Source organism: Pan paniscus, chromosome 3 (assembly GCF_029289425.2).
Source record: "Pan paniscus chromosome 3, NHGRI_mPanPan1-v2.0_pri, whole genome shotgun sequence".
Classification (NCBI taxonomy): domain Eukaryota; kingdom Metazoa; phylum Chordata; class Mammalia; order Primates; family Hominidae; genus Pan; species Pan paniscus.
In genome coordinates this window covers 2621350-2647064 of record NC_073252.2, presented here as the reverse complement: position 1 = coordinate 2647064, position 25715 = coordinate 2621350, and the positions used below count along the sequence as shown (strand labels likewise).

The 25715-nt window shown below is 53.5% G+C and overlaps 1 protein-coding gene across 7 annotated transcripts in view; it reads left to right on the top strand.

Moving 5' to 3' along the window:
• The window catches only part of ZFYVE28 (zinc finger FYVE-type containing 28), a 152535-nt gene that overhangs the window by 108863 nt on the left and 17957 nt on the right, over positions 1 to 25715 (top strand). For all 7 annotated transcript variants that reach the window (XM_057302019.2, XM_003812941.5, XM_008965486.5 and 4 more), the window contains one exon: positions 5855 to 7102. In XM_057302019.2, coding sequence (XP_057158002.1) covers positions 5855 to 7102 — 1248 coding nt within the window. The remainder of the gene's footprint in view (positions 1 to 5854; positions 7103 to 25715) is intronic.

Below are 25715 nucleotides of genomic sequence, written 5' to 3'. Positions count from 1 at the left end.
CCCAGCTAATTTTTCTGTACTTTTAGTAAAGACAGGGTTTCACTGTGTTGTCCAGGCTGGTCTCGAACTCCTGACCTTGTGATCTGCCCACCTTGGCCTCCCAAAGTGCTGGGATTATAAGTGTGAGCCATCATGCCAGGCCCCAAAAGTTAGTTATTTTAAAAGATTAATAAAATTGATAAATTCCTAGCTGGACTAGTTCAAGAGAAAAAAGATAAAACATAAATTACTAATAATATAGATGGAAAGGAGACATCACCACAGACCTTACAGATATTAAAATGATATAAGAGGATATTATAAACAACTTTATATCACTAAATTTGACAATTTGCATTGGACAAATTCCTCAAAAAAGCAATTAATCAAAGCTAACAGAAGAAGAAATAGAAAACCTTTTAATCCAATATCTATTAAAGAAGTTGAATTCATTATTTTAAAACCTTCCCACAGAGAAAACATCAGACACAGATGGCTTTCCTTATGTATTCTTCTAAACATTTAAAGAAGAAATAACACAAATCTTATATAAATTCTTACAGGGAATAGAAAAAAAAGACATTTTCTAACTTTTTTTTATAATTATTGAACAAACTCTCACTTTGTCACGCAGGCTGGAGTGTGGTGGCACAATCTAGACTCACTGCAATCTCTGCCTCCCAGGCTCAAGTGATCCTCCCACCTCAGCCTCCTGAGTAGCTGAGACCACAGGCATGCACCACCATGCCCAGCTAATTTTTGTATTTTTTATAGAGACAGGGTTTTACTGTGTTGCCCCAGCTGGTCTCAAACTCCTGGGCTCAAGCAATCCGACTGCCTTGGCCTCCCAAAATGCTGTGATTACAGGCATGAGCCACCATACCCAGCCCTAACTCTTTTTTTTTTCAATAAGAGTATAATCTAGACATTTAAACCTGACCAAGATATTACAAGAAACAAAAACTACACCAATCTCTCATGAACATAGATGCAAATACCCTTAAAAAGATACAGACAAATGAAACCCAACCATATATAAATAAGATATATCATGACCAAGAGAAATATATCTGGGCACAATGGCTCACACTTGTAATCCCAGGACTTTGGAAGGCTGAGGCAGGAGGATCGCTTGAGCCCAGGAGTTTGGGACCAACCTGGGCAATATAGTAAGAACTGATCTCTACAAAAAATTTACAAATTAGTCGAGCATGGTGGTACACATCTGTACTGACAGCTACTTGGGAGGCTGAGATGGGATGACTGCTTGAGCCAGGGAGGCAGAGGCTGCAGTGAGCTGTGATCAGGCCACTGCACTCCAGCCTGGGTGACAGCGCAAGACATTATCTCAAAATTAAAAAAAAAAGAAATGTATTCCAGATATGCAAGATTGGCTTAACATTTGAAAATCAAATTGATGTTTTGCCACATTAATTTTAAAAATTGGAAGAAAAATCATATAATTTTGAAAGATTCAAGAAAAGCATTTGAAAAAAATTTCACACCAATTTTATGGTGAAAACATCTCTTAGCAATAAACAAAACAGAACAAGAAAAGCATCTCTTAGCAAACTAGGAATAGGAGGGAATTTCCTTAACCTGGTCACAGATAGATATAGAAACAGATTTCGTCCGTGCGTATCTCTGTGTGTGTGTTGTCTGTTGTGTGTGTGCTGCAGCACACATCCCTGAGATTGGGAAGAAGATGTCTACTATTCTCTATCTCCATTTAACATTGTTTTCTGGCCCAGCAAGTGCAATAAGGCAAAAATAAAAGGAAAATTAGGAAGTTACACAGCATTGGAAATGAAGGACTAAAACTGCCATTTTATGTAGATAACGTGATCAAGTACCTAGGAAACTCAGGAGCATCTTCAAACTATTAGAAATAATAAGTAGATTTAGCAAGGTCACTAGGTGAAAGATCAATATACAAAAATAAGTGGTCTTTCTGTATGCCAGCAATAAATAAATGCGAAATGAAATCAAAATACTGTCTTAGTCAATTTTGTGTTGCTATCACAGAATACCTAAGACTCAGTAATTTATAAAGCAAGGAGGTTCGTTTAGCTCATGATTCTGGAGGTTGGGAGGTCCAAGATCAAGTGGCTGCATCTGGTTAACTTCTTGTGCGGACCTCGTGCTCTGTCATAACGTGGCAGAGAAGCAGGAGGGGAAGGGGGCGTGTGCAAAGAGGCCAAACACAAGAGGCAGCCTCACTTCATGACAACCCACTCTTGTGGTAACTAATTTGGTCTCATGAGAAATGCATTAATCTCCTTAATGACCTAATCACCTCTTAAAGACACCACCTCTAAACACCACCACATTGGGAACTAAATTTCAACCTGAGTTTTGATGGGGACAAACCACCCCCAAACCATAGCAAATACCACCTATGGTAGTGCCAGTAAATATCAAATACGTAAGCATAAATCAAATTAACGATGTCCAAGACCTCCATTGAAAGTTATAAAATGTTATTACCATAAATTTTTAAAGCCCTGGACAGCAATTCCATTCAGAGAGAGGAACCCCTGATGTTATGAAGATATCAGTTGTTCTCAAATTAATCTATGAGTTCAATGCAGTCTCAATCGAAATCCCAGAAGCTAGCTAGCTTCCTTCCTTCCTCCCTCCCTCTTTCTCTCTTTTCTTTCCTTCCTTCCTTTCTTTTCTTTTTTTCTTTCTTCTTTTCTCTTCTTTCTTTCTTTGTTTCTTTCTTTGTTTCTTTCTTTCTTTCTTTCTTTCTTTCTCTTTCTGTCTCTCCTTCCTTCCTTTCTTGCTTTCCTTCTTTCCTTTCTCTTTCTTTCTGCATTCTCTCCTCCCCCTCCCCTCCCCTCCCTCCCTCCCTCCCTTCCTTCCTTCCTTCCTTGTAGAAATTGATAAACTAATACTAAAATGCATGTGGAGATGCAAGGGGCCTGGAATAGCCAAGCAGCAGCAGAACGTTGTCTGTTCTACTCTCAGTGGGCTTTGGGTAGTTTCCACAAATAGTGCTGCTGTGACTACCCCTGTGTGTGTCTCCAGGTGAATATATGTATGCTTTTCTGCTGTGTGTACTTCATAAAAAAAGAACAAAGGCCAGGCACAGTGGCTCATGCCTATAATCCCAACACTTTGGGAGGCTGAGGTGGGAGGAGCTCTTGAGCCCAGGAGGTCGAGGCTACGGTGAGCTGTGTTTACATCACTGAACTCCAGCCTGGGTGACAGAACAAGACCCCATTTCTTAAAAAAGAAGAAGAAGAAGAAGAAGAAGAAGAAGAAGAAGAAGAAGAAGAAGAAGAAGAAGAAAATTGGAGACATCTTCTATTGTAAAGCTATAGTAATCCTGACAGATATGGTACAAGGATGGACTTGAGACCCATTCAATAGAACAGAAAGTCTAGAACAGACCAGTGCATATATAGGTCTCTGATTTAAGGCAACGTGACATTACAGAACAGCGGGAATGGTTGTTTTTGTTTCCAATAAATGGGCTGAGTCAATAGAAGACCACATGAGGAAAAATGTCTCATATGGTTATCTATTAGTGTCTGGGTTCTTACCACTACTGTACACAAAAATCAACTCCAGACAGAGTGTAGATATAAATACAAAAAGTAAAACAATAAAATCCAGGCATGGTGGCTCATGCCGTAATCCCAGCACTTTGGGAGGCCAAGGCGGGAGGATCACTTGAGGCCAGGAGTTCAAGACCAGCCTGGGCAACATAGTGAGACCCTGTCCCTAAAAAAAATTTTTTTAATTAAAAATAATTAGCCAGATACGGTGGTCTGCACCTGTAGTACCAGCTGCTCAGGAGGCTGAGGCAGAAGGATAATTTGAGCTGAGGAGTTTGAGTCTCCAGTGGGCCATGATCATCCCAGATTTGGGCCACAGAGCAAGACCGTGACTTAAAAAATAATAAAAAGCTTTTAGAGGAAAATATCAAGGAGAACATCTTTGTGACCATGGAGTGGGAAGAGATTTCTTAAACAGGACACAAAGCACTAATCATAAAGAAAAAATGTTATAATTGGACTTTATTAAAATTTAAAACTTCCTCAAAAGCACCATTAAGAGAATGAAAAGGCAAGCCAAAGAGTTGGAGAATATATCTAATAAAGAACTCAAATCCAAAATATATAAAGAACTCAATCAATAAGAAAAAGGCAGACAACCCAATTAACAATGGGCAAAAAGCTTGAACAGGAACTTTACATAGAGAAAATCTAAGGGCTGATAAGTAGATAAACTGTGACCGACTTCATTGGTCATCAGGCTAAAACAATGGAAAGCCATAATAAGATAAGATACTATTACTCACTCACCAGGAAGGATTCAGTTAAAGACAGTAGTGCTCTCGAGGGCCTGGGGCAAGCCATGCTGTCAGCCAAGCTGTGGGCAGGTGTGCCTGGATCCCGGCTGCTCCCCTCTGTCATGCTCAGCAGTCCCACCCCATGTGTGCATTCAGCAGAAATGCCCTCGTATGTTCTTCAAGAGAGATACACGAAGATGCTGGGTCACAGCAGCCAAAACCTGTCGGGTGTAACAGATAAAGGAACTACGTATATTTACCCCATGGAAGACGGTGCAGCCACAAGAATGAATGACCTATGGCAACGTGCTTTATGATGGGTGAATCTTACGAAATAGCATTGCCAGATTTAGCAATACAACAGCAGAAAGCCCAGCTCAGTTAGAATTTCAGATAAACAAGAAACTCTTTTTAGTGTATGTCCCAAATGGGCAGCATTTGGAGTACACTTACAACTATTTCTAATGACATTTTAAAAGTACTTATTTGTTGTTTATCTGAAATTGAAATTTAACTGGGTGTCCTATATTTTATCTGGAGATTCTACACAAATATAACATCAGCAAACAAATCCTGCCACAAGAGAGTGTAGACTGAGAATTCCCATTTCCTCAGAGAAGCAGAGCAGGTGCGTGCCTCGGCCTATGGAGTCAGGATGGTGTCATGTGAGAGCCAGGGTGCCGGGGGCCTGGTTGGGGTTTCACTTCTAAATCTGGGTGCTATTCACATGGGTGGATTCGGCTTATGAAAGTTCTGCCCAGCTCTGCAAAGCGCACTTCCTCACAATAGCCACGGCTGTGCTGGAATGTCCCATGTGGGACTCAGACCACAGACACAGCCGGAGCTTCTCGCAGCAGAGAGCAGCCCACAGTCGGCCTGTAGGAGCCTGCTCCAGGAGCTTCCTGCTCAGCATCACTGAATTAACTGCCCCTTTGGGTCTCAGCCTCAATGCCTCTTCCTCCAGGAAGCCTTCCCGGCCTCAGCCAGGTGCCCTGCTGCACCCTCCTTCATGGCTTGCATTGTCTTTGGTTGCAGCTGTCATTATTGTAGTTCAGTCATTGTTTGTATAAATGCTTGTTTATCATCTGCCTCACCCAACTGCAGGCTAAGTCCACATGGGCAGGAGCATGCCTGCCTTCTTCCTCGTGTCCTGGTGCCCAGCTCCTGCTGCATAGCCAGTGTCCAATGGTATTTGTGGAATGAAAGGATGAAGGTTTATGTGTAAACCAGCATGTATTTTTTCACTCCTTAGAGTTTTTATTCATGCAGCTAACACATGCCTAACAATTAGGGTTTTCTTCTTTTCAGCAAAAGTTTCCAGAATCTTGTTTTAAAAAAGAAACTGTACTAGAATCCCAGCCGGCCACCTTGAACACCGTTGTCCTGGCCGGCGAGACCGGAGCCTTGTTCCGTGGTGGAGGAGACGTGCTGGTGCCCTGAGAATTCAGTTGCAAGCATTCAGTGCCTGGCTGTTGTTCTGCTGGTGCAGACTCCAGGGTGCTGCGTCCACTCCTGGCCAAGGAGGCTGGTGTGGCTTTTGGGACCCTCACCCTTGGGTTTTGTCTTGATTCGTAGGGATTTGCTGCAGACGCTGACGGAGGAGGAGCTGCACACGCTGGAACGGAACCTCTGCATTTCCCAAGACGTGGAGTTCCCCATCCGCGCAGACGTGCAGGGACCCGCTGCCCTGGCGCCTGCCCTCTCTGCCCCTCTCCCCCCTGAGGGGCCACTCTCAGCTAAGGCCAAAGACCCGGATGCAGAGCTGGCCTGCTCCATGCAGTACGACGACCAGGAGCTGGAGCAGCTCAGCCGCATGGTCCACAGGGCGGGGGACGAGATGTCCTCTTTGCTTTCACCGCCCAGTGCCTGCCAGTCCCCAGCTCACAGGCCAGGAGCGGAGGGCAGCCCAGGCGGGGAGGCCTCTCCAGGTAGACCGCGCCTGCGGTCAGGCAGTGACGAGGAGGAGCGTGTGTTCTTCATGGATGACGTGGAGGGGACGGCAGAAGCCCTGGCCAGGCCCGAGTCCCCAGGTGGCCCATTTGGGTGGGCAGGCAGCACCTGGGCCGACCCCCAGGAGAAAGGGCAGGGTGGGCCAGGCGGAGCGGCGGGGATCAGCGTGCCCGCCTCGGAAAAGGAGGAGGACTTGAGCAACAACAACCTCGAGGCCGAGGGCACAGACGGGGCCAGCCTCGCGGGCACCAGCTCCTGCAGCTGCCTGGACTCGCGGCTGCACCTGGACGGCTGGGAGGTGGGTGCGGATGACGCAGAGACGGCTGAGATGATCGCCCACCGGACAGGGGGCATGAAGCTCTCAGCCACGGTCATCTTCAACCCCAAATCGCCCACTTCCCTGGACTCTGCGGTCGCCACCCAGGAGGCCGCCTCGGAGCCCGTGGCCGAGGGGATGGATGGCGGCCCCCACAAGCTTAGCACTGCAGCCACCAACTGCCTTCTGCATTCCTGCGTGTGCTGTGGGAGCTGCGGGGACAGCAGGGAGGACGTGGTGGAGCGTCTGCGGGAGAAGTGCAGCCCGGGAGGCGTCATTGGTGCCTCGTACGCTGCCGGCTTAGCCAAGGCCAGCGACAGGGCCCCTGAGAGACAGGAGGAGGCACCCCCACCCTCAGAAGATGCCTCCAACGGGCGGGAGCCCAAAGCCCCCACTTCCGACAAGTGCCTGCCTCACACCTCAGGTTCCCAGGTGGACACAGCGAGTGGGCTGCAAGGAGAGGCTGGGGTTGCAGGTCAGCAGGAGCCAGAGGCCAGAGAGCTGCATGCTGGGAGCCCCTCGGCTCATGAGGCGCCTCAGGCCCTGTCGGGCTCCAGGTAAGAGCCAGTCTGGCCCAGAGACTGGGTTTGTCCTCTCTGCACTGGGGGGCAGGTGCTGGCGCATTCTCCAAGCATTGCAGTGTTTCTACCTGAGCCATCTTGGCCACCGACAGGTGCTGGGCCCTGGCCAAGTGTGGGGTCTGTGTGTGAGGAGGGGCAGGGGCAGGAGCTGGCTGCGGAGGCACCTGCCCCGTGGGGCGTCATGCACCAGAAAATGTGCGCCAGCAGGCCCGCTTCCCTGTTTCTGATGTTCCAGGTGCCTGTCAGGTGACACGGGCACAGTGCCACGCCCTCAGCTCACCTGCCGCAGCCCCGGCCCATCCCGCCCCTGGTGTGAGCCATGTGCCTGTGCGGGGCCGTGGGAGTGGGCTGTGCCAGTGCCTGGCCCCTTGCCCTGAGCCGCATCTGAGTGCACTGCCCACTTCTCTTTGCTGACCACCGTGGCCGCCTGGCTCACACCGGGCTGAAAGAGACGCAGACCCGTGGCCGTGGGCGTAGAGACTGGGGCCATGAGGGGTGCTGAGACCACCCATGGGCAAATTCCCAGGGGTGTTCCCAGAGCCTCTGCCCCTCCCGGGACTCTCTCCTCCTTTCCCTGCACGGCGGGGAGATGGGGAGGTCTCCTATCTCTTCTCATGGGCTCCCATCCCCCACTCTGGAGACAGGGAGGGAAAGGCAGGGGCTGGGCCCAGCCCAGGGTCACTCATGGCTGCGTTGTCAGGGCCATTGACCCCCTTGCCAGGACCCTGCCCTGCAGGGCTCCCACTCTGGCTGTGGCCGTGTCTATAGGCCTCGCTAACTGGAAGAGAGACGGAGGACAGGGAGGGGACGAGGTTCAACTGGAGACCAGAAAAGCCCCCCCAGGAGCCGTGGGAGCCGCGTGGCAGATGGGGAGGAAGGTGGGGGGCACAGGTGCAGGAGTGAGGGGCTGCGTTGAAGGATGGCAGGCAGGCCCAGGAGAGGGTCCTCACACTGGGGAAGGGGGTTCTTGGTGGCGGGCAGACGCCTCCTTCTTCCCGTGCTTGGCCCTCCCAGGTCGTGAGCTCGCTGGAGGAGTGGGAGTGGCCAGGGTCCCGTGACGGTCAGGCCGTTCTTCCTTTCCGCCGCCCACTCAGGACTCAGGGCCTCCCTGCAGCTCTTTCCTGTGCTGCGGGCTGGGTGGGCTGGGCCTGGTTCCCGGTGTCCCTCCCCACTCCCCATCAGGCCCTGGCAGCCTCAGTCACTTTCCATCGATGGGTTTGCCTCTTCTGGACATTTCCTGTGAACACGTTCACGTACAGGTGGTTCCAGACTTACGATGGCTCGGCTTAACGAGGGCGTGAAAGTGATGTGAACCCAGCAGGAACCGTCCTCCGCGTTTTGAAGGCTAGGAGGGTCAGATGCATTTCTGACTTAGGATACGATGGGTTAAGTCGAGAAACATCTGTGGTGTGTGACCTCCAGGGTCCGGCTTCGTCCACCAAGCATAACATCTGTAAGGACCACCGTGTAGAGGCACACGGCGACACGCCGTTCCTTTTTATGACTGAATCACGCTCACTGCATGGGGAGACCGTCTTTCATTTCTTCACTCACCAGTGGATGGTGGATGTGTTGTTTCTAGGTTTTGGATGTGATGAAAATTTTCGTCCAAGTTTTTGGGTGGACACAGGTCTTCAGCTCATCTGGGTGGATCCCTGTGAGCGGAATTGCGGATCATGTGGTCACTCTGTGTGTGGCATTTTGAGGAGCTGCCAGACTACTTTCCAACGTGGCTGCAGTTGGCATCCAGGCAGCTGTGGATGTGGGTTCCAGTTTCCCAAGTCCTTCCTTACACTGGTCATTGTCTTTGTTTTGTCCTTAGGGCATGCCCCACTCGTCAGCAGTCAGCTGATGTCTCTAAGGCCACTGGACACCATTTCCTCACAGCAGGTTCATTGGTCTCATTCAGCATTATGTGTGTAGAGCTTGCCATTGACAGCTGATTCAACTTTATATTTGTGTGGTTCCCAGTCAAATCTGTAAATAAGATAGACCCAGAGAAGTCTGTCTGAAGGAACCTTTTTCTCCCCTGCCCCTAAAGGGAACGGTTGAAGAATGTTTTATAGTATATCCTTCAATTTTCAAAAATGTAAGCAAAGGCACATGAGTGGATGTTCAGATACACACCCGCGTATCCCCCATCCCCGTATTTGGTGAAGGGCCTCCTGCTACAGGCACTCGCCCCCACCTCGCTCTCCTGGCCTTCTGCCCGAGCCACTCCAGTGCTTGCTAGAGATGTCCCGCTTCCCTTCACCGCGGGGCAGGGCCTCATGCGAGGCTGGCCTGGCGTGCACTCGGGCCCAAGTGCTGGCTTGGGCTTGTTTCCAGGCTTTTCCTGTCACAGACGTGCCACGATGAACAGCCTCGCGTGAACAGCCTCTCCTCTTTCTTTTGGGCGAGGCCGTTTTTGAGATGCAGCATGAGCTTCACGGCCGTGTGAGGCAGAGCGCCTTTTCCCCACTACTGGATGCTTTCCTCAGGGGCTCAGACCCAGTTCACTGGCAATGGATCGTTTTTCTCCGAGTTTGACATGAAACCATCAGAAATTCTTTGACAGGATAAGGGGGGGAGTTTTTGGTTTGGGGCCTGCCCATCTTTTGCTGCTGGGGGTGGTGGGGGTTGTCCAGGTGACAGCCAGTGGACGCCCACCCCCTCCAGAAGCTCCTCCCACCTTCCTGGCGTGAGCTCTGTGCCCCATGATGGACACAGCCTCTTAACGCGGCCTCAGCTTCCCAGGCCTTATGCAGCTCAGCACAGACGCTGAGGCTCAGCTGAGGAAAGGGAAGGAGCCCAGGTGGTGGTGTCATCTTCCAGGGAAGCGTTTCTGGCAGTGCTGAGGATCCGAGAAAGCAAGCACATCACAGTGTGATCAGGACAGTACATGTTCGGTTCAATTTAGGTCAGTGCCTGAGGTCAGTGCCTGGGCCCAGCACTGTGCCCGGAGGTAGCTGGAAATCAGGTCAGCGGGCGGCAGCACATGGCAGCTGTCCCATCCAAGGCACAGGCGGTGTGCACCGTGGGAGCATCATTCATTCCCCCACTCATCTGTGTCTCAAGCATGTTCCGGGGTGGCTGGGCCAAGCACCGGAGACCCACCAAGGAACAAGAGACATAGCCTGTCCTCCCAGGTGTCACCTCACACCAATATGGGGGTGATAGCGCAGTGGGGGTTTTTAAACAGACAGACACAGGAGACCAGCTTCACACACACAGAAAGTTCACCCAAATTCAAACAGCCCCGTGTCAGGAAGCATGGCTGGTGTTAAGTGACATTTGTGCGAGGCCGGTCGCGTGCACAGGTGTGGCTGTGTTTGGTTACGCCTCCCATTCTGCAGTGGGAGAGACTGAGACGGAGAGGGTGGTATTTGCCTCAGCTGAGAGCATCTGGAAGAGCCCGGGCCTGTTTGGCCGTGAGACCCGCTTGCCCGGCAGACGCCCCTGCAGCCCCTGTGGTTGTGGCGTGGACGGTTCAGAGGGAACAGCGGGCATGGCCTTGATTCACGGCTTCCAGTCCCACGTGCGAGTCGGGTCTCCATGTGCTGCAAATGAAGGAAATGCGTGGAGCTGCGGCCAACCAGCCTGTGAGATTCCCCCGAGACCCCTGGAGCCTGTGTTTCTGGCCAGGCAGACAGCCTCCAGGAGGAAGGACAGGGCTTCCCAGCCACCAGCCAGGGGACGGATGCACGCAGGAGGTGGGTTGGCACCTGGCCCACTGGAGTCCTGGCGTGAGGGTCCCAGCCAGGAGGAGCCCCTCTCTGGGGCGTTTCCTCAGGTGCTGTCACCTGGGAGTCCGGACATCGTCCTCGACAGACAGCAGTGAATCAGCCTTGCAGATGTGAATGTTCTGGAACCTACGCCCTTCAGCTCTTTTCATTTTACTGGCTTCTTTCCGACCTTCTCAGTGGTCAATGAATCCTTTTGGAGAAGTTGACATTTTTTAAAAGCTTATTTTCCCTTCAGCTAGCCTTACCTCTTTGATCCAGAACCTTCCGTCCTCTCGAAGTCACCCTTGGAAGTTACTTGTCTAGATGACAGAAAGTCCACTCAGGCTGGTTGTCCGTTCCTTCCAGGGACACCATGAAGTGGATTTCCAGCCTCTGCCTTCTGCAAAAAGTAACACTGACTCCCTGTTTGCTAATTATAGATGTGGTCCCTGTTCATTGCAGAAACTTTGGAAAACATAAGAAGGAAAGGCTGGGTCTGGTGGCTTATGCTTGTATTCCCAGCACTTTGGGGGCTGAGGCAGGCGTATTGCTTGAGGCCAGGAGTTCAAGACCAGCCTGGACAACATAGCAAGACCCCATCTCATGAAAAGTAAAAGTAAATTAGCCAGGTGCAGTGACGTGGGCTGTAGTCCCAGCTACTTTGGAGGCTGAAGCAGGAGAATCACTTGAGCCCAGAAGGTGGAGACTGCAGTGACCTATGACTGTACCACTGTACTGCAGCCTGGGTGACAGAGTAAGACCCTATCTTTTTAAAAAACAAAACAAATAAGGAAATAAATATCACCCCAAATCTTACGAACAGTTTTATTTTTTTTCCCACTGAACATGGTTTTATAGTTTCCTCTATGGTTTTTTGTCTGCCTCTTGGATTCTCTTTTCTTTTTCTTTCTTTTCTGCCTTTTCTTTCTCCTTTCTTTCCTTTCTTTCCGTTTCCTTCATCCCACCCTCCCCACCCTCCCCTCCCTTCCCTTTCCTTCCCTCCCTCCCTCTTTCCCTTTCCTTCCCTTCCCTCCCTCCCTCCCCTCCCTTCCCTCCTTCCCTCCCTCCGTCCCCTACCTTCCCTCCCCTCCCTCCCTCCCCTCCCTTCCCTCCTTCCCTCCCTCCTTCCCCTACCTTCCCTCCCCTCCCTCCCTCCCCTCCCTTCCCTTCCTCCCTTCCCTTTCCTTCCCTTCCCTCCCTCCCTCCCCTCCCTGCCTTCCCTCCCTCCCTCCCCTCCCTCCCCTCCCTTCCCTTCCTCCCTTCCTCCCTCCCCTCCCTTCCCTCCCTCCCTCCCCTCACTTCCCTCCCTCCCTCCCCTCCCTTCCCTCCTTCCCTCCCTCCTTCCCCTACCTTCCCTCCCCTCCCTCCCTCCCCTCCCTTCCCTTCCTCCCTTCCCTTTCCTTCCCTTCCCTCCCTCCCTCCCCTCCCTGCCTTCCCTCCCTCCCTCCCCTCCCTCCCCTCCCTTCCCTTCCTCCCTTCCTCCCTCCCCTCCCTTCCCTCCCTCCCTCCCCTCACTTCCCTCCCTCCCTCCCCTCCCTTCCCTTCCTCCCTCCCCTCCCTTCCCTCCCTCCCTCCCCTCCCTTCCCTTCCTCCCTTCCTCCCTCCCCTCCCTTCCCTCCCTCCCTCCCCTCACTTCCCTCCCTCCCTCCCCTCACTTCCCTTCCTCCCTCCCCTCCCTTCCCTTCCTCCCTCCCCTCCCTGCCTTCCCTCCCTCCCTCCCCTCACTTCCCTCCCTCCCTCCCCTCCCTCCCTCCCTCCCCTCCCTTCCCTCCCTCCCTCCCCTCCCTTCCCTTCCTCCCTCCCCTCCCTGCCTTCCCTCCCTCCCTCCCCTCACTTCCCTCCCTCCCCTCACTTCCCTCCCTCCCTCCCCTCACTTCCCTCCCTCCCTCCCCTCCCTCCCCTTCCCTCCCCTCCCTCCCCTCCCTTCCCTGCCTACCTCCCTCCCCTCCCTTCCCTTCCCTCACTCCCTCCCTCCTCTCCCTTCCCTTTCCTCCCTCCCTCCTTCCTCTCACTTCCCTTTTCTCCCTCCCTCCCTCCCCTCCCTTCCTTTCCCTTCCTCCCTCCCTCCCCTCCCTTCCCTTCCCTTCCTTCTCTTTTCTCTTTTTAACCACAGGGTCTCCCTTGGTTGCCCAGGCTGGAGTGCATTGGCACAAACACGGCTCCCTGTCTGGGCTCAAGCTGTCCTCCTGTGTTAGCCTCCCAAGGTGCTGAGATTACAGGTGTGGGCCGCTGTGCCCAGCCTTGGATTATTTCTTTAGAATTGGTCCTTAGAAGTAGAATCACCACAGCAAAGGTATGAAGCCTTTTAAAGCTCTGCCACTCACTGTCAAACTGCTTTCCAGAAAGAGCTGATTACCCCCAGCAGTGCCATCCCTCACCAACACTTCCAACTCCAACTTGAGGGGGAAAAACGGAGTACCCTTCGCTGTTCCTGAGGCTTGCCCCCTCTGATCACTGCCAACCTGGGCAGTTGTTCTGTTAGCGCCTGCGTTTTTCGTTCTGGGAAGTGACTGTGTTTTCTGCTGTTTTTCAGCTGGGATGTCACGCTTTTTGGACTTCAAAATGTTCCGTCTGGTCTGTTGGTGGCTTTCTCCAAGTTGTTCTTGCCCTTTGACTTTGTTTTTGAATGTCTTTTGATTTGCAGATGTCCTCAATTTTATCTTGTGTAATTAAGTTTATAGAAATTCTAGAAACAAGTCTGTTCCTCTGCCTTTCTGGTTGATCGCGTGTGGTGTGAGGCGCGCTGCTCCTCTGTGGTGGGGCCGGGGAATGTTCTTCTCATCTCTGGTGGCCTGGGTTTTATTTTTTGCCATCAATCCTGCAGCCCTGATGACTAGTCGGGAGGAGGCTGGAACCAGTGCAGGGGCCTCTGTGCATCAGAGTGGGACTGATGGAGGCTGTGGCCGTCCTGACACACGGTCAAGGCTGCCTGGGCGCTGGCTTAGGGAGGTCTCAGAGCCTGTCACTGTCCATCCCACGGGGGGGAAGGCCAGGCCTGCTCCGTCGTGCAGTCGGGTGCCTCTGTGACTGTACTTGAGTCCTCCCTTCCCTGCCACTTGTCCACCGTGCTCAGCATCCTCTCTGGCCGTTGCTCTAGGTAGAATGATAGGAGTCTCACAGGCTTCTCAGGACAGACAGTGGCCAAGCCTCTGCCCCAACCCTGTGGCACATGCCCCGCCTCTGTGCGCCTTCCTTCCGGAACTTGGCAGTGGCAGATAGATGACAGATACTGAGGGATATCCCTTTTAGAGGAATCGCTGGAGTCATGGTGGGGAGTGCCCTGCTCCATACGCAGATGTGAGGGGAAAGGCAGTGCCTGGTGAACCGACTGCTCAGCCTGAGCCTCAGTTTTGTCATCTGCAAAACGGACCAACAGCAGGCCCCAGCTACATGGCAGGATGTACTCCTCACGCATCACCACTCATCCTCTGCCGTTCCTCCCAGCACAGCCTGCTGTGTCACTGTGTCACCGTGTCACCCCTGTCACTGCTCGTCCTCTGCCGTTCCTCCCAGCACAGCCTGCCGTGTCACTGTGTCACCCCACTGTCACTGCTCGTCCTCTGCCATTCCTCCCAGCACAGCCCGCCGTGTCACTGTGTCACGTCACCCCACTGTCACCGCTCGTCCTCTGCCAATCCTCCCAGCACAGCCTGCCGTGTCACTGTGTCACCATGCCACCCCACTGTCACCGCTCGTCCTCTGCCAATCCTCCCAGCACAGCCTGCCGTGTCACTGTGTCACCGTGTCACCCCACTGTCACTGCTCGTCCTCTGCCATTCCTCCCAGCACAGCCCGCCGTGTCACTGTGTCACCATGTCACCCCTGTCACTGCTTGTCCTCTGCTGTTCCTCCCAGCACAGCCTGCCGTGTCACTGTCACCGTGTCACCCCACTGTCACCGCTCGTCCTCTGCTGTTCCAGCACAGCCTGCCATGTCACTGTGTCACCATGTCACCCCACTGTCACCGCTCGTCCTCTGCCGTTCCTCCCAGCACAGCCCGCCGTGTCACTGTGTCACCATGTCACCCCTGTCACTGCTTGTCCTCTGTTGTTCCTCCCAGCACAGCCTGCCGTGTCACTGTGTCACCGTGTCACCCCACTGTCACCGCTCGTCCTCTGCCGTTCCTCCCAGCACAGCCCGCCGTGTCACTGTGTCACCATGTCACCCCTGTCACTGCTTGTCCTCTGCTGTTCCTCCCAGCACAGCCCGCCGTGTCACCGTGTCACCCCTGTCACTGCTTGTCCTCTGCTGTTCCTCCCAGCACAGCCTGCCATGTCACCGTGTCACCCCACTGTCACCGCTTATCCTCTGCTGTTCCTCCCAGCACAGCCCGCCATGTCACTGTGTCACCGTGTCACCCCACTGTCACTGCTCGTCCTCTGCTGTTCCTCCCAGCACAGCCCGCCGTGTCACCCCTGTCACTGCTTGTCCTCTGCTGTTCCTCCCAGCACAGCCTGCCGTGTCACCGTGTCACCCCACTGTCACTGCTCGTCCTCTGCCGTTCCTCCCAGCACAGCCCGCCGTGTCACCGTGTCACCCCACTGTCACTGCTCGTCCTCTGCCGTTCCTCCCAGCACAGCCCGCCGTGTCACTGTGTCACCGTGTCACCCCACTGTCACTGCTCGTCCTCTGCCGTTCCTCCCAGCACAGCCCGCCGTGTCACTGTGTCACCGTGTCACCCCACTGTCACTGCTCATCCTCTGCTGTTCCTCCCAGCACAGCCAACAATGTCGCTATGTCACCGTGTCACCCCACTGTCACTACTCACCTTGCTCCCAGATTGCGCTTGCAGCCGTTCCTGGCCATCTTTGCCATGATCAGTCTTGGCTTTGCCTCTGGATTTCATTGTTTCCTGGATTCACATCTCTGTCCCCCGCTCTCCTGGCGGCGACAGCTATCCCGGGTGACATCAGGCATTGCAGTGGCGCTTCATGACCTCGCTCCCGGACAGTGGGTCCCGGCCTCCAGCTTGAACATCCACCCACCACGCCTCACCTGGCGGCTCCTCCATGTGGCCTGGGGTCATTCCACCAAGCTCCTCTGCCCTCTGCCAGTGTGAGGACAGGGCTCAGAGGTGTCACGGAGGAGAGCCTGCAGCCGGTCTATCCCGAGGCGGCTCCAGCTCTCCCGGGCCTGCTGACCCTCTGCCCCATGGTGAGGTCGCTGCTGCAAATCCTCCTGGGCCCCTCCAGGCCATGACACAGAGGGTCCTGTGGCCCCCAGCCTGGCTCCCGGTGCCCAGCCCAGAGGAGGGCAGGTTGTAGCTGGCACATCAGTGAAGGCGCCGCTGCGTGGGGAGTCACCTGCTGCTGGGCTGGCACTTCTGATGTGCTTCGTTCCCATATCCCCCATTTGGCTTTCCCACCAGCAGACAGGCGTCAGCCCCTTCCCTGGGTGGGGCCTCAACCAAGGGCCGTGCGGTGCTGTGGCCTCGGTGGCCCGGAAGCCCACGCTTCCCTCCCTGCAGCGTGGTCAGGGCTGACAGAGCCTTCAGTGGCCCGGCCCTAGTGTGGAGCTCTTCTGGGGGCTCAGAGGACACAGGCAGCCTCCAGGTAGAAGGCTGAGCTGCCAGGCTGCGGGGGCTCTCTGGATCCGGGGGCTCCCCAGTGGACCCACTGCAGGACAAGGGGACGGAGTGACAGGTCTGGGACTGAGGCAGCCCGGCCTTGCTCCAGTGCCTGTGACCTTGAGCAGCAGGTGCCGCCCCGCGGGCCTCCCCTCCCCCTCACTGGGAGGCTCACACGGCTGCCGTTTCCCCCAGACTGTCTGGGGCCCGGTGGCAGGTGCCCGCTAGGCTGCTGCAGCCATTGGTCCCTAAAGCAGGTGTCCCGAGGTCCTGCAGGGAACACCGAGACCTTCCACCCACTTCATGACCCTGGCAGGAAAAACAAGAATGATTGAGTGGTTTAAAAATAGAGGAGGACTTGGAATTAATTAGACTCTTGAAAAACAGATTAGGTGTAATGACTGTCATTAAGCCAATCGTTTATAAGTGACGGGGCCTCCTGGGCTGACACGGTGAGTCGGGGATAAGGCCAGGGCTGGTCCGCCGTGCACGGGCCCAGGTGAGAGGGCAGGGCTGGGTTCTTGCTCTCGCTGGCCCCAGGCATGAAACCTTAGCAAGCTCGGTGATGCCTGTGTCACCAGAACCCCACAAGGGACAGTGATCGCCCTGCAAGGCCCTGAGTGGTGGCCTGGATGCAGTAGGCACGCAGGCCAGCAAAGTCCTGGGAGGAGGTGCCACCCTTCTTGCAGATGGGCCTTCTCCCAATTCACAGCTGGCCTGGAGCTGGAGAGAAGGCCCCAGCCTGGCTGTGCTCTCGGGGAGGCCTGGCCGAGGGGATGGTCATTGCCGCAGGTCCCCCACATGTCCTTATGACCCCACCCAGGGCCCATCCTTACAGGTCCTCTGTTCCCTGGTGACCACAGCTTCTCCCCTAGCCTCTGGACTGCACCCTGCACCTCTTGCGACATCTGCCACCCTGCTCCTTCCCCACCATCACCATCCACTCAAGGGCACCACCTGCAAGCAGCTGCGGCTACATGGAAGGAGCCCCTCACCATCCTCTCTCCCTCACACCCCCCACCTGGTCCTCTGGCCAGTGCTGGGAAGAAATTAGAATTGTTTCATGAGGTGAAGGGTGCCAGTGAGGCAGCTCCTTTTGTGAGAGCAATCTGGGGAGGCCTCCTGCAGGTGCTGACATTTGCTGAGGCCTGAATGAAGGGAAGGGGCTGGAGGAAAGGTGCCCAGGTGGCAGGACCTGTGAGGGCTGAGGTGCTGGGAAGGAGCAGAGGGGACAGGGAGCAGGGCAGAAGGAGGTCGGGGGTGGGGGGCAGGAAATCTCAGAGAGCTTTGTGGGCAGGGTGGGCAGGAAAGACTTTTCTGAGAGAAGGAACGGCATCAAAGGCGGTAACGTGAGCATGGCGGTGAAGCATGGTGGTTTAAAAATTGCTGTAAATGCTGGGCATGGTGGCTCACGCCTGTAATCCCAGCACTTTGGGAGGCTGAGGCAGGCAGATCACTTGAGGTCAGGAGTTTGAGACCAGCCTGGCCAACATGGTAAAACCCCGTCTTTACTAAAAAAAAAAATACAAAAATTAGCTGGGCATTATGGCAGGTGCCTGCAATCCCAGCTACTTGGGAGGCTGAGGCAGGAGAATCACTTGAACCTGGGAGACAGAGGTTGCCCTGAGCCAAGATTGCATCACTGCACTCCAGCCTGGGCAACAGAGCGACACTCCATCTCAAAAAACAAAAACAAAAAAATGTTGTAAATGGCTTTATTGAAATATGATTGGCATATGATAAACAACAGCATATGAGAGTTCAGTCCCTCCATGTCCTTGTCAACACTTGGTATGGTGGGCTTTTTAGCCATTCTGATAGGTATGAAGTGGTACCTCATTGTAGTTTTAATTTGCATTTCTCTAAGGAATAATAATGTTGAAAATCTTTTTTTTTTTTAAGTATTTTTTTAGAGACAGGGTCTCGCTATGTTGCCCAGGCTGGCCTTGAACTCCTGGGCTCAAGCAATCCTCCTACTTCACTTCAGCCTCCCAAGTAGCTGGAACTACAGGCACACCACCTCATCTACTCGAGCGTCGCTTCATGTGCTATTTGTCATTGGTTGTTTGGTGAAGCGTCTGTTGACATCTTTTGCTGTTTCTTTCACTTGGGTTGTTTATCCATATTGAGTACTGAGAGTTCTTTATATATTCTGGATATAATTCTGTTATGTGATTTTCAAATATTTTCTCCCAATCTTGTCTTGTCTTTTCATTCTAACAGTATCTTTTGAAGAGCAAAACTTTTTAATTTTGATGAAGTACAATTTATCAATTTTTTATTTTATGAATTGTGATTTTGGTGCCATATCTAAGAATTATTTTCATAGCCCACAGTCACAAAGATTTTTTTCTATGTTTTCTTCTGGAAGTCTTATGCTTTTAGGTTTTACATTTAGATCTATACAGTATTCCATTTGAAGTAACTCATGTATATGGTGTGAGGCATGGATCAATTTTTGTTTTGCATAAGGAAAGTCAATTATTCCAGAATTATTTGTTGGGAAAGACTATTCCTTCTCCACTGAATTGCCTTTGCATTTTTATCTTCAGCTGACCACATGGGGTGGGTTTACATCTGAACTCTCCAGTCTGTTCTATTAATCTATTTGCCTGTATTGACACCAATGCCACACTGTCCTAAATATGGTAGCTTTATAATAAGCCTTAGTTGGAAGTGCAAGTGCCCAGCTTTATCTTCTTTTGAAGGTTGTTTTGGCTATTCTGTCTCCTTTCTGTTTCCATGTGAATTTTAGGGTTGTCAACTTTTGCCAAAAAAAAAAAAAAAAAGCCTGCTGGGATTTTGATTGGGATTATGTAGAATCTATGTAGTAATTTGGAAAGAATTACCATCTTAATAATAGTTCTGGTTCATAAACATAGTATATCTCTTTATTTATTTAGGCCTTTAATTTATCTCAGCAAAGTTTTATGGTTTTTAACTGTACAGGTCTTGCACATCTTTTGTCAGATGAATCCTCAAGTATTCTATATTTTGTGATGCCATTGTCAATTGGTTTGTTTTATAATTTTAATTTGTAATTGTTCATTGGTAATATAGCTATAACTGATTTTTGTAGATCTTCTAGAAGATTTTTTTTTTTTTTTTTTTTTTTTTGAGACGGAGTCTTGCTCTGTCACCCAGGCTGGAGTGCAGTGGTGTGATCTCGGCTCACTGCAAGCTCTGCCTCCTGGGTTCACGCCATTCTCCTGCCTCAGCCTCCTGAGTAGCTGGGACTATAGGTGGCTGCCACCACGCCCAGCTAATTTTTTGTATTTTTAGTAGAGACGGGGTTTCACCATGTTAGCCAGGATGGTCTCGATCTCCTGACCTTGTGATCCACCTGCCTCGGCCTCCCAAAGTGCTGGGATTACAGGCTTGAGCCACCATGCCCGGCCGATCTTCTAGAAGATTAATCTTCCAGATTGATCTTGCTAAACTCACTTTATTAGTTATGGTTTTTTCAAAGATTTCATCAGTTTTCCTACATAGATGATCTTGTCATCTGAGAAGAAAAGCAGTTTTGCTTGTTTTCAATTGTACGTCCTATATGTATTCCTTTTTCTTGTGTTTTTTAACCAGCCAGAACCTCCAGTATAACGTCGAATGAAAACAATGAAACAGGATGATTCTGCCTTATTCCCAAGCATTCAGTATCTACTGTTAAGTGTGATTTGAGCTGTAGGATTTTCACAGATGACCTTCATCTTCTAAAATAAAAAAGGAGTTCTCTCCTATTCCTAATTTGCTAAGAGGTTTTTTTTTTTTTTTTTTTTTTTATCAAGAACAGATGTTGGATTTTCTCAAATGCTTTTTCGACGTAATCACATGGTTCTCCTGTTTAGCCTGTTAATGTAATAAGTCACAATGATTGATGTTCAGATGTTCGGCCAGCCTTGCAGTCCTGGGGCAAACTGTACATGGTCATGAGGTATTAGCCTTTGAATTTACTGTTGGCTTTGATTTGCTGAACTTCAGTAGGATTTTGCATCTGTCTGAGAGGACTGTCAGGCAGCTGTCTTCTTGTCATGCCTTTTTCTGGTGCAGGAGCATGGCTGTCCAGGAGGAGCTGGGGAGTGCTCCACCTCTTCGGGCTTCTGGAAGAGCTTGTGTAGAACGGGCATTATTTCTGCTTGAAATGTGAGACAGACTTCACCAGGGAAGCCATCTGGGCCTGGAGTTTTCTTTGTGGGAAGATTTTTGACTACAAAATCAGTGTCTTTCTAGCAGACTGTCTGTTGAATTATCATCTTATTCCGTGAATGGAGTTTCTTTGCTGCAGTGTTGAGTAATCCGTCGACCCTGCTCCATCCTCCTGACGTCCCCTCAGAGGCACTGACTTGTTATCAGGCACTCGATGACCTGATCTGGCCCTCGCCACAGCCCTGCCCCTGCAATCGGCTTCCCTTGTCCATGCCAAACCAGGGGACCTGCTTGTGGACCCCTTGTGCCCTCCTATTCCTGTCCCTGTCTGCCCCTTGGCCTAGCGTTGCCCTATGCTGTGGCCTCCCTCCCTGTCCCTTTGGCATGGAGCCCCCATCGTTCAGCCCATGGCTGCCTGGACGAAGATGTAGGGAGCTTTGCCAGCTGGGTCTCACTGAGTCCCACAGCTGCCTTCAAGGTGGGCATCTCCATGTCTGTGGCATTCCTGTTCGCTTCATGGCTGGGCCATCCCTTCCAACCCAGCTCTCCGGCCGCCTGCAGGACCCATCCCAGGGTTCAGCCTGTGCCTCTCAGGCTCTGCAGCATGGTGTCCTCCCAGCCCCCCATGCTGTGTCCCAGAGCACCTGGATGTGACTGAGGAGCCTGGTTGGGGGACGTGCTGGCTCTAGGCTAAGTGGAAAGGAGGTGGCACTGAGGGCTGGAAGGCAGCAAGGCCTGGGAGGACGTGCTGGAGCCTGGCCCATTGAGATACTCACATCCCTGACTCTCCCTGCAACTCCTGCCCTGCAGCCCGGCCCCCTCTGCTCCCCACCCTAGCTCCTTGGCCCAGTGCAGCACCATGGACTGGCTGGTGGCTGTCCAGCCTCAGCCTCCCAGGGCACAGACGCTGGGGCCCACCCAGGCAGGGTTCATGTCCTCCACCAGCCAGGCGTGTGGGGAGTGGGATGGGCATCGGCAAGTGTGGTGGGCTGCCATTCCGGGGGGCGGCTCCAGGAGAAGGAGCTGGGCAGAGTCCAGGCCTGTAGTGCTGCCCCTTGAGGTGCAGCTCTCAGTTCCCGCTCTCCTGACCCCGGGACCCCCAGCCCTGTCCCTCAGGACAGGTCTCAGTGAGGCACACAGCAGTGTCTGAGGTGGAGAGAGAGGGGACTCAGGGCCACTTCCGGCCCGACTCCCTGCTCCTGGCAGCGTCAGGGAGCCCGTCAAGGGGTGGAAGCGGGGGCTTTGGCTGCAGTGGAGCCTGCTTGGTAAGCATTAGCCCCTCCTCGGGGAGCCTAGAAGGGGATGGGGCCTCCCCGTGAGCCCAAGAAGGTGAGAAGGTGCCAGCCTCCTGCTCCCCAGTGGCTCCAGGAAGCATTCTCAAGGGGTCGTTTTCCTCCACCCCATGGGACCAGGAAAATTCCAGGGGGAACAGCCCCTTCTCGAAAGCCAAGCATCTCCTCCCACCTTCACTGAGCCGAAAGCAAGAGGAAGCGGGTTTCAACCGCGGTGATGCTGCAGCCGGAGACCAGGACGCCGTCCTCAGCTGACTTCACCCACCTCTCTGAGACTCGCCAGTTGTGGTGGCTTCTGTTCAGAGAGCTTTTTAAAGCAGCAAAAGCGCCTGCAAGGTGCGAGACGAGAAGGGCGACAGGAGCTCCTCCCGCTCGTGTGCCGGGGGCAGGAGCACACGTGCAGGCACTCTTCGCTAATCTGCATTTCCTCATTTTTTTAGGGTGCACATGTATTGCTTCTGTAATTACGAAGAAAAACATAAAGGGATAGTTTCCCAGACCATAATAATAGTGGGATCTTTTCAAGAGCTGGGCTGTGTCTAGGCCTGGGCCTCACTGTGTCCGCAGAGTCCAGATCTTGGCCAGGCAGGGCTGGGCCAGGAGGGACCAGATTATGGCCCCTACCCCTCCCCACCACTGCTCGGCTTGTGTTTGGACTTAATAGGGGAAGCAAGGGGCCAGGTGAGCACCCCAAGGCGATGCCCGGCCCCTGGCCCAGCCCTGGCCTGGCCCCTGCCCCACAGCAGGAGAGGGGTGAGGCCGTCCCAGAGGAGCTGACTTCTTGAAGGACCTGGTGAGCCGTGGACGTCAGCAGCTGCTCTGGGGCCAGGGGGCAGGTGTGGTCGTGTCTTGCTCTGCTGCACCTGCCCCCATGGCCCCCGGCTTTTGGAGACATCTCCTGGGGGCCATCAGTAAGCAGCGTTGCATCCTCACGAGAGGACAAAGCTGGAGAGGGCCAACAGACAGGAGTGTCAGGGTAGCTACAGGATCATGGAGGGGTCACCATGACGACTGGCAAAGTGGCCCTTGGGGCCTGCAACCTGCCTGTCTCACCAGGCACATTGTGATCCTCTGAAGGATCACACTTTGGGAGGCCAAGAGTTCGAGACCCTGTTCTGTAGCTGAGGAGACCCCAGCTCCTCGGAGGAGGCAGGCAGGCTTGTGGTCACACACCTTCCAGGTGGCATGGTCCTGGGGACTGCCGGGCCATCCCCATATGGGCTGCTCTCTCTGGGCTCCGGGTTGCCAGCATGGGCGGCCTTGTCCCCTGAGGAGATCTTGCACATGAGTCCCCTGGGGCACAGCCTGGGGGCCTGGTGACCGGGGGGTGGCTCTGACAGGGCCTGCCATCACGCTGCTGGCTGAGGCCTGGCTGTCTGTCAGTTGTTGAGCTGGGCTGGCCTCCGCAAGGACAGCGGCTCCCTGGGCCTGTCCACTGTCTGTCTGTGTCTGTCCTCCCCCTGAGCTTCTGCAGAGCATCCCTGGGGTGAGGAGTGCTGACCACAGCCTGGCTGTCCCCTGTGGGTGATGAGGATCGGGGGCTCAGGGGAACTCAGGTTCGCCGAGTTCTTCTGGACACCACCGTGATGACTGACCAGAGACATCTCTGGGAACTCCTGAGCCCCAAGTCCACAAGTGTCCTGGGGCATGATGCACAGGCCCCCGCAGGCTGTGGTAAGCTGTGTCACCTCTGCCGTCTGGGCAGGGAACTTAACCTCCCAGCACCTCAGTTTACTTGTCTGTAAAATGGGAAGGTGAGGCCAGGTGCTGTGGCTCACACCTGTAATCCCATTGCTTTGGGACCCGAGGCAGGAGGATCACCCCAGGGGGCGATGGGGCTGCTGACAGTGTGGGGCTGCACCTGGCTCCATGCCCACCCCCTGCCTGACCCTCCAGAGGGCTGGCCTCTTTGATGACAGCAGGTGGCAGGAGGCTGTGGCCCTGAGGTCTGGCCCAGTGGCCTCAGCCTCTGTCACATACCACCCCCCTCACTTTGGGGAGGCTGTGCTACAGCCCGTGTTACGCGGCCCAGGGCCACACCCAGGACCTGAGTGCCCACTTACTCCACCCCTGCTGAGGGGCACCCTTGTTCGAAGGAATCTGTGTGGGCAGTATCGTGCTCCTGTTTTATTTTATTAATTTAATTTAATTATTGAGGCAGGGTCTTACTGTCACCCAAGCTGGAGTGCAATGGCATGATCTTGGCTCGCTGTAACCTCTGCCTCCCAGGTTAAAGCAATTCTCATGCCTCAGCCACCAGACTAGCTGGGACCACGGGCACTTGCCACCCCCACAGCTAACCTTTGTATTTTTAGAAGAGACTAGGTTTTGCCATGTTGGCCAGGCTGGTCTTGAACTCTTGGCCTCAAGTGATCTCCCACCTTGGCCTCCCAAAGTGTTGGGATTACAGGCATGAGCCACCATGCCCAGCCTTAGCACTCCTATTTTATTAATTTAATTTAATTTTCGAGGCAGGGTCTCACTCTGCCACCCAGGCTGGAGTGCAGTGGTGCAATCATGGCTCACTGCGGCCTAGGATTCCTGGGCTCAAGTGATCCCGAGTAGCTTGGACCACAGGCATGTGCTGCCATGCCCAGCTATCTTTTTTTTTAATTTTTAGTAGAGACAGGGTCTCACTGTGTTACCCAGGCTGATGTCAAACTCCTGGACTCAAATGATCCTCCTGCCTTGGCCTCCCAAAGTATTGGGATTAAAGGCGTGAGCCATTGTGCCCAGCCTCACTTTCCCGTTTTACAGACAAGTAAACTAAGGCCCTGGGAGGTTAAGTTCCCTGCCCACATGGCAGAGGTGGTGATGCCCAAGGGCCTTCAGCTCACACTGCCTAACCTGTGACTCCCCAACCCAGCTTGGGGACACCCTCCATGGCAGGACCTCCCCTTGGAGCAGCAGCCACGTGCCCAGGTCCCCTCGGGGGTCTCCTCTTATTGCCAGCCCAGAGCCCCTCGGAGGCAGGCGCTGCTGCTCCACTGTGGCCCCAGCACCCAGCCCAGGGCCCGATGCTCCCCCACTGTGTAGCAGGTGCTCACCTGGCCCACCCCCTCACTGCACAGATCAGGACTTGCCCTCATTAGAGATGAGGTTCCGTTCTAGTCTCACCTGTTGGTTTTCCTGGGAGCCAGCTCTGGGGCCACAGGGGGGCTTAGGAGATGGAGGCCCTGTACCCAGTGATCATGGCTGGGAGGTGATGCAGGTCCTCGGGCCTTCATGGACTCAGGGCTGGGTAGGGCCATATCTCTGCTCAGGCCAGGCCGCCTCCTCCAGGAAGCCCTCCCTGCTGTATGGTGACTGTGCCTTGCTGTCGTGGGGGTGTTGGGCATCTGACCACAGGCCAGTTGCTTCTGCCTTCCGAGGCCCGCTGCACCTCGATAGGGCCCGGCCAGACAGGAGTGGAGGTGGAGGGAGTGTGAAAAACATAGAGGAATTTGTGTTCCTAACTGAATCCCAAGAGACATCAAGGCAATGCTGCTGAATTAGAGGAGATGGGAAAATAGCTAATTTTCAGAGCATTCACACATCCATATCCAGTGTCTCCTTATGTTCAGTACTTTGGAACCAAACTGCGGGTCCTACGGTGACTCCCCCTGCCCCCTCAGAGTGCCCCCCTCGCCCTGCAGCCCCCACTGCTGACGCACAGCGGTGTCCATATCACAAAAGGCACTGGGAGGGCGGGGGCAGGGAGGGGCTGTCTCCCTTCCAGAGACCTAAAGAGATCCCAAGGGTGCCTGGGACACCCCTTCCTCCCCTTAGCTCCAGACGTCCTGGAAATCTGTGATGTCTGCTGGCCTCTGTACAGGGAACACCAGCCGCAGCCACCTCCACGTCAGTCACCGCAGAGAAAGGAAGATTTGTGGAAGGAATATAGC